At 44.6% G+C, this 12,504-nt stretch overlaps 1 protein-coding gene across 4 annotated transcripts in view; it reads left to right on the top strand.

Annotated features, from left to right (window-relative positions):
• MAP3K2 (mitogen-activated protein kinase kinase kinase 2) overlaps positions 1 to 12,504 on the top strand; it is a 54,582-nt gene that overhangs the window by 24,582 nt on the left and 17,496 nt on the right. For all 4 annotated transcript variants that reach the window (XM_077320601.1, XM_077320599.1, XM_077320600.1 and 1 more), the window contains 6 exons: positions 934 to 1,013; positions 1,134 to 1,201; positions 2,085 to 2,177; positions 5,824 to 6,030; positions 6,626 to 6,774; positions 9,234 to 9,365. In XM_077320601.1, the coding sequence (XP_077176716.1) occupies positions 934 to 1,013; positions 1,134 to 1,201; positions 2,085 to 2,177; positions 5,824 to 6,030; positions 6,626 to 6,774; positions 9,234 to 9,365 (729 nt within the window). The remainder of the gene's footprint in view (positions 1 to 933; positions 1,014 to 1,133; positions 1,202 to 2,084; positions 2,178 to 5,823; positions 6,031 to 6,625; positions 6,775 to 9,233; positions 9,366 to 12,504) is intronic.

Raw genomic sequence — 12,504 nt, 5'->3', positions numbered from 1 at the left:
ATGAAGGCAGAAATTCCTATCCAGATGATTTTGTTTCACCTTTTATCCAAATAGCTTAGCTCTAAGGAACTGGGAAAACCTCCTCTGCTGTCTTACATTTTGTACATAATACATAGGAGGAATTCCCCTCTAAAGTTCTTTCCTATTTCACTGACTTTTTAGTGTCCCAAATAACTACCCAGCATATAGGGTAAAAGAAAGTAAAACATATATTTACAGTGAGATTCAAGTGGGAAGCCCTGTTGGTCTGAAGAAGCAGGAGCCTTTTTCAACCTTTTGACCATGGAGGAGCCCTTGAAATATTTTTCTGAGGAACCCTGGAAGTGGTGACATGTCCCTTCAGAGAAGTGGGAGTGGAAGTAAGATGCAGGAATTGATCCATCATTTACAGTTTACAGTTTGGAGAAAGAGACTATGCCTGAAGAGCAACAGGGGCACTGGGATCCAGTTATGCCTAGTGATGTTAGCAGCCATCCAGATTTCTGGGAAAGGTTGTGGAACTCCTGGAGAGCTCTTGAGTAACTCCAAGGTTCCCTGGAACCATGGTTTGGTATCCCTGAGGTAGAGAGAGAGGGTGGGGGTTCAATTGCCAGGAATGGCATGCATAAGAAACTGGGTGATAATAGCTGAGATTGGATTAAGGCACTTAAGGTCATCTCAGTATAGTACATAGTAATAAAGATAATAGATTCTTGCTAGGGTTGTAACCAAAAAGAAGAATGAAGATATGACTATCTTATTTCTCTTTTTGTATCTGTGGATGCTGTTATTACGTTCTGGAATTTTTGTAGTAGCTGTGTCCCTTTAAGACTGCTTATTCATATAGTTTTTGTATTGTGTCTTCTCTTAACAGTTGAGCAGTAGAAGCATTGCACAGTGTGGCCTAAGCACTCCATTGTTGATAATTCATACTTTTGTTATACTTTCTTCCAGATGTTGGACCCATTATCGTTGAGTAGTCCTGAAAACTCTGGCTCTGGAAGCTGCCCATCTCTTGACAGCCCTTTAGATGGGTAAGAGCCACTTGTATTTTGCATAACTTTTTCTTACATTCTTTAAAGCTGTCAGCCTCAAAATGTATGAGATGGCTCATTACAAAGGCTGTAATAGGCCAACCTTGTTTCCCTTTCTAGAGACAACTATCCCAAATCCCGAATGCCAAGAGCACAGAGCTATCCAGATAACCACCAAGAATTTTCAGGTAGTAAAATAAATGGGCATGGACACAATTTCTGAAATCTGTAGTTAACACTTCTTTGATAACTTGAATGTGTCTCTGGACGTGTGCAAGTAATTTAAGATACTGTGTTTCTTGGTCTCAAGTTGTAGTGACAAAAGTACAGAATGCAAGAATACAGTCCCAAATCATTAAAAATAATTAGTTGTGACCTTAAAAATGTATATCCTTATCTCTAAGATTAAATGTAAGTCCCAAATAGATGTACTGTTTTTGTTAGACCTCTCTTAATTACAGTGTGTCCCAGTTAACTTTGATTTGAGACTGAGTAAAATAAAGTTATAAAGTACTTACCACCTCATGTCTGTTCTGACTGTGGCAATAATACAGTGGGTTGTACTTGTACAGCCTGCAGACATTGAGCCTGTCTTCTTTTAGAATGTTAGCCAGTAGACAAGAAAATGTCTGGAAAAAGATTGTCTATACTATTAGACTTTGAACAAATTATTATCATATATCGTGATGTGTACTACTCGGCTGGCTGGATGCTACTGTGACAAGGGGTAAAAAGCCATAGATTGGGTTTGAATCACGGGGGGGGGGGGGGATTGATTGCAAAGTGGTGGTTTTTTGTTTCCCTTCCTTCTGGATAATTGGCAGGAATTACAGATAAAGAGGTACAGACAGCAGACACTTCTCCAAGTGCTGGCAATTTCCCCCAAAAAATCTTTTATCGACTTCATCAAATAGGAAAAGAGTAGTGGTATAAATAGCTGAGTCATGACTTTAAATGTATTCTGTATTGCTTCTTTTTCTGATGAGGCTATACTTTTTCTAGTATTGTAATATAAATTTAAAATTTATGTGGATGAAAAAATCCCATGATAACATTATTGGTCTCTTTCAGACTATGATCTCCCAATATTTGAGAAGTTTGGAAAAGGTGGAACTTACCCTCGAAGGTATCATATTTCATATCATCACCAAGACTACAATGATGGTGAGTTGCAGGCTTCGTAACACTACTGGCAAATGTGTACTGATGAAAACTATTAGAGATTCAACAAGCATATAATATGCTTCCCCCCTGATCTTTTCTAATCCAGAAGTGAATTTCTTTGATTTATTTTGAAGTTAGAATTCTCAGTCTTTCAAAAAAGGGTTTAAGTTAGTTTATTTATATCCCATCTATATCCTCAGAGGGAACAGGACTCAGAGTAGCTTACTTCATTTTCTTCTACTCTATTTTGAAGAAGAGGAGAGCTGGTTTTTTTATATCCTGCTTTTCACTACCCGAAGAAGTCCTAATGTGACCCTGTGATGGAGGTGGGGTTGAGAAAGCTCTAACAAAACTGTTCTTTGAGAACATCCCTAAGAGAACTGTGCCCAAGGTCGCCCAGCTGGCTGCATTTCAAAGAGTGGAGAATCAAACCCAGCTCTCCAGACTGCTGCTCTTAATCACTATCCAATCCTGTAGGTAGTTTAGGGGAGAGGTAGTCAACCTGTGGTCCTCCAGATGTCCATGGACTACAATTCCCATGAGCCCCTGCCAGCAAATGCTGGCAGAGGCTCATGGGAATTGTAGTCCATGGACATCTGGAGGACTACAGGTTGACTACCCCTGGTTTAGGGTGTGAGACTGGGCTGTGGTCACCCAGCAGACTTCCATGGCACAGTGGGAATACAAGTTTGTAGTCAACTATAGTTAACTCACAATGGCTTATAGTTTGCCCCACAAATTAAAATAGTTATTTAAATTAAAATGATATGTCCCTACTTGGAAGAAAACACCTTTAAAATCGATAGAATATAGTTTTAAATGACTTGCATAATAATGGGCTGCAAACTCCCTACTTTAGAAATGAGATACTCATGTACTAGTTGACTATTTGATAATTTTGCTACTATGATATCTGAAGAAAATTTAGCAATTTACAGTGCAATCTTAAAATGTCTCAATCCATTGACATAAACTGAGGTTAGGATTGTGTTGTTGGTTCATTTTCCGTCTTGTGATACAGTCCCACAATGAGGCTGCGCAAGCACAAAGCCAGCTATGGAAAATCTTTCAACACAAAGCTCCTAAAGGGGGCACTCTGGCCTCTGAACTGTGCATATACCTGGCTTCCTGCTCGATGCACCATTTATTATACTTCGGAAGACAATTTAGTACTACATATTTCAATAATATTCCACATTCTGTTTCAGTCATTAAAGTTGGACACATGGATTGAGTGATTCAGAAGAGTTACTTCTGGTAAATAATAACATAGTTGCACTTATCTGTAACTGTTGTTCATTGACATCTTGTGTGCAAACACACATTAGGACTGTGCAAGCTCAGGCTGGCTGCCAAGAACCTTTCAAAGCTAAGCTCCTAGAGGGGGCGATGCAGCTCCTCTGAACAGCACATGAACCTGGTTTCCTGCAGAATGCGCCACGTTTCCTGAGGGTGGAGCACCCCTACCCTTAGGCTTGGAAACCTCCAGTTTTGGAAATCTCTTGTCTGCACCATAGAGCATGGCGGATAGATTTGGAGACCTTCCCTATCCTCTAGAGTAAGGGGAGATGGTACTCCAGTCTCAGAAGCCATCAACCAGATATGCTTACAGTCTGAAATGGACCAGATTTGAGAGATGGGCAAATGAGAAGGGGGTATGCCCTTTCTCATGTCCCCCTCTGGAGGTCTTGGATTAACTCCTCTTATTAGCAGTTGCTGACTTGTCAATAGAGTCTATTCGCGTGTAGCAACCTTGTTTGCTTATCAAGGGACTTCCATTTTTGCTCAAAAGCTTTCCCAACTTTTTCTTAACCACCTAAATAATGTCCTGCCTCCTAGACCTAGGATATTGCCCCAGTAGTCTCTATCCTTGGTGCTGGCTGTCCTTTCAAGTGACTAGGCTCTGTTCCATTGGGACTCCTGACTACGAAAGTCACCTTCCTAGTCTTCATCATGTCTGCCAGGCATATGAATGAGCTGCCAGCCCTCAGGGCTGATAGTCCCTACCTTCAATTTTTCCCTGGCAAGGTAGTGCTTTGCCCCAGTGCAAGTATTTTACCCAGGATGGTCTCCAGTTTTCACCTGTCTCAGGAGGTTATCCTGCCTGTGTTCTTCCCTGATGCCTCGTCATAACCAGAAAGGCACCTCTACTTGTTAGATGTTAAAAGAGCACGGTTATCTTATTTAGACAGGATGAAACAATTTAGACAATCAAGTTCTTTGTTTGTTTATTACTGGGGTTGCAAGAAGGGGAATGCTCCTTCTTCCTACGTGATTGCCCTTTTGGTCCTTTCCACAATCAAATCAGCCTATGGCTCTTCCCGGGTTCTGTGCCCATTGGAGATTTGGGTCCATTCTCTGAGAGCTCTAGATTCCTCTGCTCTGTCCCGGTACAGGGTTCCATTGGTTGAGATCTACAGATCTGCAACCCCCCCTCCCCCAGCTTTTGCTGGACTCATTTCATATGCTAACATTTGGATACACATAACAGGTTACAGGCAAGCTTGTATTCTTGAGGTGAATGTGGCCTTCCAACAGTCTCAGGATTCTCACAGTGTAAATGTGAGCACTTCTCAAAAACCACAGACATTTCTCTGGCTTCTCTCAGAATTTGGACTTTGACACAGCTACAGTCTCTTTCTCAAGCATTCACTGTGCTAGCCTGTTTTGTCACAAAAGGCAGGCTCTGACACTTCTCAAGTCTCTTGAGAGGCAGTTTTTAGCCTACTCCTCTGTAAACCCAAACTCTGTTTCCGAATATTGACTGGCTTAACTTGCTTGCACTCAAAACAGACTTTGAGGCATATATGGTCTCCTGAGAGACGAACCCTATCTGATTTGAACTGACAGCATAGCAGCTTTCTTTCTGAGACTCTCCTTCCCATTGGACTTCCTTAGCCATCCATGGGCCCTGCTTCCTTATTATCTGCTCTGCCTGTGTACCAAACAGGCATGTAGGGGTTTGATGACTGACAGAAAGGGGCAAGACCTCTGCCTGTCCATCACATCAACCACAGCCCACTCAAATGTTATATGGGCTCCTAAGCTGATTAGAATGCCCTGGAATTTTGGTGTCTTGTCTACCAGCAGCCCTGGATCTCCTTTAGAAAAAGAAGAGTTGTCTCTTACATGTCGCTTTCTCTACCAGAAGGAGTTTCCAAGTGGCTTACAATTGCATTCTCTTTCCTCTCCCCACAACAGACACCCTGTGAGGTAGGTGAGGCTGAGAGAGCCCTGATATCACTGCTTGGTCAGAACAGCTTTATCAGTGCTGTGGTGAGCCCAAGGTCACCCAGCTGGCTGCATGTGGGGGAGAGGGAAATCAAACTATAAATATAAATATAATTAATAAAATAATAAATAAACCCGACTTGCCAGTCGGTGCTCCTAACCAAGCTGGCTCTTACATGCAAGTATATTTTCTTAAGAAATGGTGGTGGATATGGTACCTTTTTTGTCAGAAGAGATCATATGTCTGTAGGGTTATTAATACTGCACATACTGCTCAGTTGTGTTTGCTATTGCGGCCTGTGGGATAACATCAGATCCATTTTGGAGCCTATTTTTGCTGCTTCCCTTGGGAAAATACAGTGAAACTGCTGTTCTGTAGTAGTTCATTGTGTGGTTGTTGTATTCCTTTCTGCAGGTCGCAAAACTTTCCCAAGGGCTAGAAGGACCCAGGGAAACAACCTAAGATCCCCAGTTAGTTTCAGCCCAACTGATCACTCATTGAGCACAAGCAGCGGGAGCAGTGTTTTCACTCCAGAATATGAAGATGGCCGGATGCGAAGAAGAGGAAGTGACATAGACAATCCTACCCTGACTGTAATGGATATCAGTCCTCCCAGTCGCTGTAAGGAAAAAAATGTTATACTCATTGGTTTGGATCCAACCTTGCTCCCTGCCTTTGTGTGAAGTGTACACACTTAGTGGATTCTCCACCCCCAGCTGTATCCTGAATTATTTTCTCTGAGTGAATTATATTCCCACCTAACATAGTTCCAGGTTTGTTATGTGACTACTCAGTCCAATGTGTAGTGAGGTATGTAATTTTCTGCCTTTAGTTGCATGGGTTGGTTCCAGGAGACATTGTTAGTCTATGCATTAGTGGTAGCATCGTACTTGAGATTTACTGGGTGTTTAATTTGTAGCTTGTAGTTTAGCCTATTGTTTGGTCTGCAGGACAGATAAATGGAATCCCTTCAGCGATCTTAGTTTCATTAATAAGTAGTACTACATTGGAGATTTATTAGTAAGCACTACAAATATAGAGCTAGTTTAACTGCGCCCTTGATAAACTTTTGGAAATTCATAATTACTAAAATCTTAGATTATAAAATGTGATTTAATAGGTCTGTGCTGCTCACATGAAAAGTTACTAAAAGTAAGTTACTAAAAGTCTTATCCTTTTTCTTTGAACAACTGAACAAACCCATTTCTAATTTCAGCCCCAAGAGCACCAACAAATTGGAGACTTGGAAAGCTACTGGGCCAGGGTGCATTTGGCAGAGTTTATTTGTGCTATGATGCAGACACAGGACGAGAATTAGCTGTCAAGCAAGTTCAATTTGATCCTGATAGCCCAGAGACCAGCAAGGTAAGAGAATGGCAAGAAGGTGATTCAGACAATACATGGCCTCTAAAACAGTCAGTTCTGTTTTTAACAAGAAATCCAAGTTCTTAACTGAGTGATTCATTTGCTTTCACACATCTGTACTTTTTAATCCATTTCCATTCCATTAAAGTCTGCAAATGGCATGTTATCTGCTGATTTCATCTTCAGTGAATATTAATGTTGGTAAAGCAAAGATTGATGGTTCAGTAGAAAATAAACCCATACAATATAGACCATAAATTTTGTAGACTCTTACCTCTACACATTAAATGAAAGCAGTGCATTATGATCTTGTTTGTCTTGTTAAACTGGCACAGTGGGAAGAACTGGCAAATGGAAATGACTGTGGTAATCTGTTATCTACAAACAAATCTGTAAATTACCTGATCACTTCCAGAGTATCCTAGAAAACTTGTTTGGAATTAAGTGTGTAAGGGGGATAAATTCTCTCCCCACTCCCTTATTCGGGACTCATGGACCCGAAAAATAACCTACTAAGCTCCCTCTAGGGCAGTGGTCCCCAACCTTTATTAGGCTGGGGACCGGCAGGGCATCGGGCCGCGCCCGCAGGGACCGCGCGGGCCACGCCCACGAGCCGCGCCCGCGAGCCGCGCCCGCGGCCGCACCCGCGAATCGGGCCGCGCCCGCGGGCCGCACCCGGCCGCGCCCGCGGGCCGCACCCGCGAATCGGGCCGCGCCCGCGAGCCGCGGCCGGCCGCGCCCGCGAGCCGCACCCGTGGATCGGGCCGCACCTGCGGGCCGCGCGGGCGGCCCTGATTCCCTCTCCCCGCCCTCCCGCAGTAAGTAGCTTCCCGGGCTGCAAGCTTGCGGCCTGGGAAGTTTTTTACTGCGGGGGGGGGAGGGGCGGGGAGAGGGAGCCGCGGCCCGGCGCCATGGCCTTTGCGGCCCGGCGCCGGGCCGCGGCCCGCAGGTTGGGGACCACTGCTCTAGGGTGCTTTTGCCATTGGGCTGAAGAAATGCCTCTTCTTCCTCCGTCCTGTTGCCTGGAAACCAGAGAAGAAGGCAGGAAAAAGTCCTAGAGGAGAGGCAACGCTGTGGCCCTTTAAACCTCTCTATTCAGTATAGCCAAATGTACATGGAAAAAGCTGGAAAATTCTCTAATTTGTATTCAGCTTTAAAAATACTCCCAAAATACTGGTAAGGAAGTATTCTGGGGGGTATTCTTTTGGCTTAGATATACCAGAATGCACACCCCTAATAGGAACTAGTGACCCCCATTCCATTAATGGAAGAGCCTTCCACTGTTAGTTAGCAGGATAGAATCTCAGAATCCAATCCAATGGCTAGTTTGTTGTCCTTGTAAACTGGCTCTGCTGTGTGTACACTAAAGGCTGCGGTTTTTATGATTTGAAATACACTTTTTTTACTACTACTCATATGCCATTCACACTTTGTATCTTTGTTGTAGCTAAGGAAAAAATTACCTATATGGATTAATAACTACATGGATTAATGTCAATGTTAGAATCCTCTTTTTACCAGTGCAGTGAATCTGGAAGAAGAATTGAATACAGCCTGTGCTGAGGCAGCTGTATTGGCTGCCAGTTGCAGCCCAGATCAGGTTCAAGGATTTGGTTTTGACCTTTAAGGCCCTTCACGGTCTGGGACCCATGTAGCTGAGGGATTGCTTGTCTCCCTATGCCTCACACAGGACTTTGTGGGTTCCAACTTGCTGGTCATTCCCAGTCCCAAGTACACCTGGCCTCAACCAGGGACTTTTTTGGTTCTGGCCCCTGCCTGGTGGAATGAGCTCCCGGAGGAGCTGCGGGCCCTGGGAGAGCTTTCAGTTTTCCACAGGGCTTGCAAAATGGAGCTCTTCCCCCAGGTCTATGGATGAGGCCAGTGTTGGTAGAAGATCAGATGGGGCTCCCCCCAGAAGATATGCTCCAACACCGGTCCATCTATTGCATGGTTGGTTGTCACACTCCTCCCCTAGCCACCCTGGCTGTCAGTGGGAGTGTTAAGATGGTCTGTTATTACCTCCTCCATACGGTTTTGTATTTTTGTAATTTTATGGGGGTTTAATGATGATTGTATTGGGGGATCATATTTATTGTATTGAATGTTTATGTAACCCACCACAAGCTGGTGTGCTAAGAGTGGCAGGCAATAAATTGAATCATTATCATCTCTTCAGGGAGCTCATTCCACCAGGTGGGGGCCAGGACAGAGAAAACTCTGGCTGCGGTTCAGGTCCGACATGCTTCTTTGGGGCCAAGGGTCACCAGCCAGTTGGAAGTGGAAGAGCATAGAGCTTCCTGTTTGTTTGTCTTTATGTTAGTTTTATTTTTAAAAACATTTTGTTTCTGATACTTTACTGTTTGCAATGTTTGCATGTTATGAGCTGGATAATTTCTGAAACTTGTAAAAAGCTTGGTTTACTAAATTCCAGTATATTTTACGGTATTGTTGCTTTTCAGGAGGTAAATGCACTTGAATGTGAAATTCAGCTATTGAAAAATCTACTGCATGAAAGGATTGTTCAGTATTATGGCTGCTTGAGGGACCCCCCAGAAAGAACTCTCTCTATATTCATGGAATATATGCCAGGGGTAAGTCAAAGGTCAATTTCTGCAGTTCTACAATATCAAGTAAATCAGTTTGCATACAGGATGCATTTTTTAAACTTCCCTTCCTGAATATACTAACTCTTTCAAACACATTTCATGCCAGCATAAAACTCCTTTAAATTACTTCTTGCAGTTGCACCAGTGACTGACACTTATTTATCACAATAGGGGCAAAGCCCATTGTACAAAGGAATACAACGGGTACTAGCACACATGCCTGCCCTGAGGCTTTCCTGGGTGCTGACCCTCCCCCTGCCCTGTTCCCTGCTGGATCTTGAGATCCAGTGTGTTGGAGGTGATTAAACAGTAGAAGACTCTAATCTCAAGAGCCCAGATTGATCCCCCACTCCTCCTTCATGTGCAGCCAGCTGGGGTTGCCAACCTCTAGGTGGGGGCTTGGTGATCTTCAGAAAAACAATTGATCTTCAGGCACCAGTTCTGGAGAAAAACATATGGGAGAGAGAACAGAGGCTGCGCTGGGCAGCCTTTACTCCTTCTCCGACCCATCCACCAGACTCTTGAGACCCCACCTCCAAATTTCAAGGAACACTCCTAACCCATGGGTCACCAACCTCCAGGTGTGGCCTGGAGATTTCCTGGAATTGGGAGTTCATCTGCAGACTATAGAGATCAGCTCCCCAGCTGATCAGCTCCCCAGCGGAAAATGGCTATTTGGGAGGGGGGACTGCGGCCTTGTGCCCCACGGAGGTCCAGGGATCCCCCAGAAGGGACAGCTCTTCATCAGACTGCAGAGATCAGTTCCCCTGGAGAAAAGGGCTGCTTGGGAGGGGGGACTGAGGCCTTGTGCTCCACAGAGGTCCAGGGATGTCAGCCTCGAGGGCTGCTTGGGAAGGGCTTCCCCCCACCCTATCTACACCAGGGCAACTCAATGGGGCAGTCTGTGCTTCACCCCACCCCACTTCTTGTTGTTGTTGTTGTTGTTAGGTGCGAAGTCGTGTCCGACCCATTGCGACCACATGGACAATGATCTTCCAGGCCTTCCTGTCCTCTACCATTCCCCGGAGTCCATTTAAGTTTGCCCCTACTGCTTCAGTGACTCCATCCAGCCACCTCATTCTCTGTCGTCCCCTTCTTCTTTTGCCCTCGATCGCTCCCAGCATTAGGCTCTTCTCCAGGGAGTCCTTCCTTCTCATGAGGTGGCCAAAGTATTTGAGTTTCATCTTCAGGATCTGCCTTCTAAGGAGCAGTCAGGGCTGATCTCCTCTAGGACTGACCGGTTTGTTCGCCTTGCAGTCCAAGTGACTCGCAAGCGTCTTCTCCAGCACCAGAGTTCAAAAGCCTCAATTCTTTGATGCTCGGCCTTCCTTATGGTCCAACTTTCACAGCCATACATTGCAACTGGGAATACCATAGCCTGGACTAGACATACTTTTGTTGGCAGGGTAATGTCTCTGCTTTTTAGGATGCTGTCTAGATTTGCCATAGCTTTCTTCCCCAGGAGCAAGCGTCTTTTAATTTCTTTGCTGCAGTCCCCATCTGCAGTGATCTTGGAGCCCAGGAAAATAAAATCTGTCACTATCTCCATTTCTTCCCCATCTATTTGCCAGGAATTGAGAGGGCCAGATGCCATGGTCTTTGTTTTCTTGATGTTGAGTTTCAAGCCAACTTTTGCACTCTCCTCCTTCACCCGCATCAACAGGCTCTTCAGTTCCTCTTTGCTTTCTGCCATTAGAGTGGTATCATCTGCATATCTGAGGTTGTTGATATTTCTCCCTGCAATCTTGATAACAATTTGTGACTCCTCTAATCCCGCCTTTCTCATGATGTGCTCTGCATACAAGTTAAATAGGCAAGGCAACAGTATACAGCCTTGCCGAACTCCTTTCTCAATTTTGAACCAATCAAGTGATTCCATGTTCAGTTCTCACAGTTGCTTCCTGACCTGCATATAAGTTTCTCAAGAGACAAATAAGATGCTCTGGTATTCCCATCTCTTTAAGAACTTTCCACAAACTTTCTAGAACCCCACTTCTAGACCAGGGCAACTCACTGGGGGAGTCTGTGCTTCACCCCAACCCATCCCCAGGGCAACTCATTGGGGCAACTCCTGCTTCTCCCTCCCTCCAGGGTCCGGCTACTCATTTGGACCACCACTTCTTCTGCTTCTCCTCCTCTCCCTCCATGCCAGGGCTACTCACTGTGGTTGACTCTGCTGTTGTTGCTGCTTCTGCTTCTCCTCTCCCTCCATGCCTGAGCTACTCAGGAGGGCTAGCTTCATTTCCACCCAGCACGTTCCGAGGGTGGCAGGAAGCTGGGGGCGGAAAGCTGACTTCTTATCATCCCCTCCTGGCTGAGGGTTCCCTCCCAGTAGGGGGCTCAGCTTCAGGCTATGACTGGCCGAGGGCCAGTCCGGTAGCAAGTGACCCATAATTTCTGAAAATATATGGTTTACTGACTGATGTGGTGCCTAAGCAGCAAGTTGCATCCATCATTCCTGAGTATTGCTTTCATGAGAGTCATACTTAGCATCTTCAGCTCATTGACTTGATTTGGATGTGATATCCAAGCAAGGTATTCCACCTTGTGATCAAGATTGTGGGTGAGTGGGAGATCCATTCTCTCTCCCTTCTCTGTGTGCTGCCTACAAACCAGAGAATAATTATTTTAATTACAGGGACAAACCACAGTTTGCTAATTCAGATGCATTGACAAGCTGGTATGTTAAAACCAGGGAGCTACTAATTAGATGGCAATACACAAGGGAGGAGAAGGTGCACACTGATGACAGAAATGGCATAATTGTGATTTCCCAGCTTTAAGTGTCTTGAATAATTACTTGGATGCCAGGAGTAAATTTTAGACAAATTAACGTATTTTTTTAGTTTTTAGTTTATACTTTGACCTTCCAGATGAAAACTTTTCCAAATATGGTTCAGTGAGAGGAAAATGGAAACAGGCTACCCAGGCCTGTAGTACGCATGCCAGATGTTGTTTCCTGGAAACAAAGCCTACATTTGCTGATATCTTAAAGCATTACCCCATTTGGGTCCTTGTTCTGAGTAGCTGGCACCAGCAGTAGTATGTAGGCTTCTACAGTTTACAAGGCTCTGTTGAGGCAGAAATTGGCCTTTGTACATCTATGGATTGCTTATTTTTACAG

This window comes from Paroedura picta, chromosome 2, assembly GCF_049243985.1.
Source record: "Paroedura picta isolate Pp20150507F chromosome 2, Ppicta_v3.0, whole genome shotgun sequence".
NCBI classification, from domain to species: Eukaryota; Metazoa; Chordata; class Lepidosauria; order Squamata; family Gekkonidae; genus Paroedura; species Paroedura picta.
This window is presented reverse-complemented; position numbering and strand designations above follow the sequence as displayed.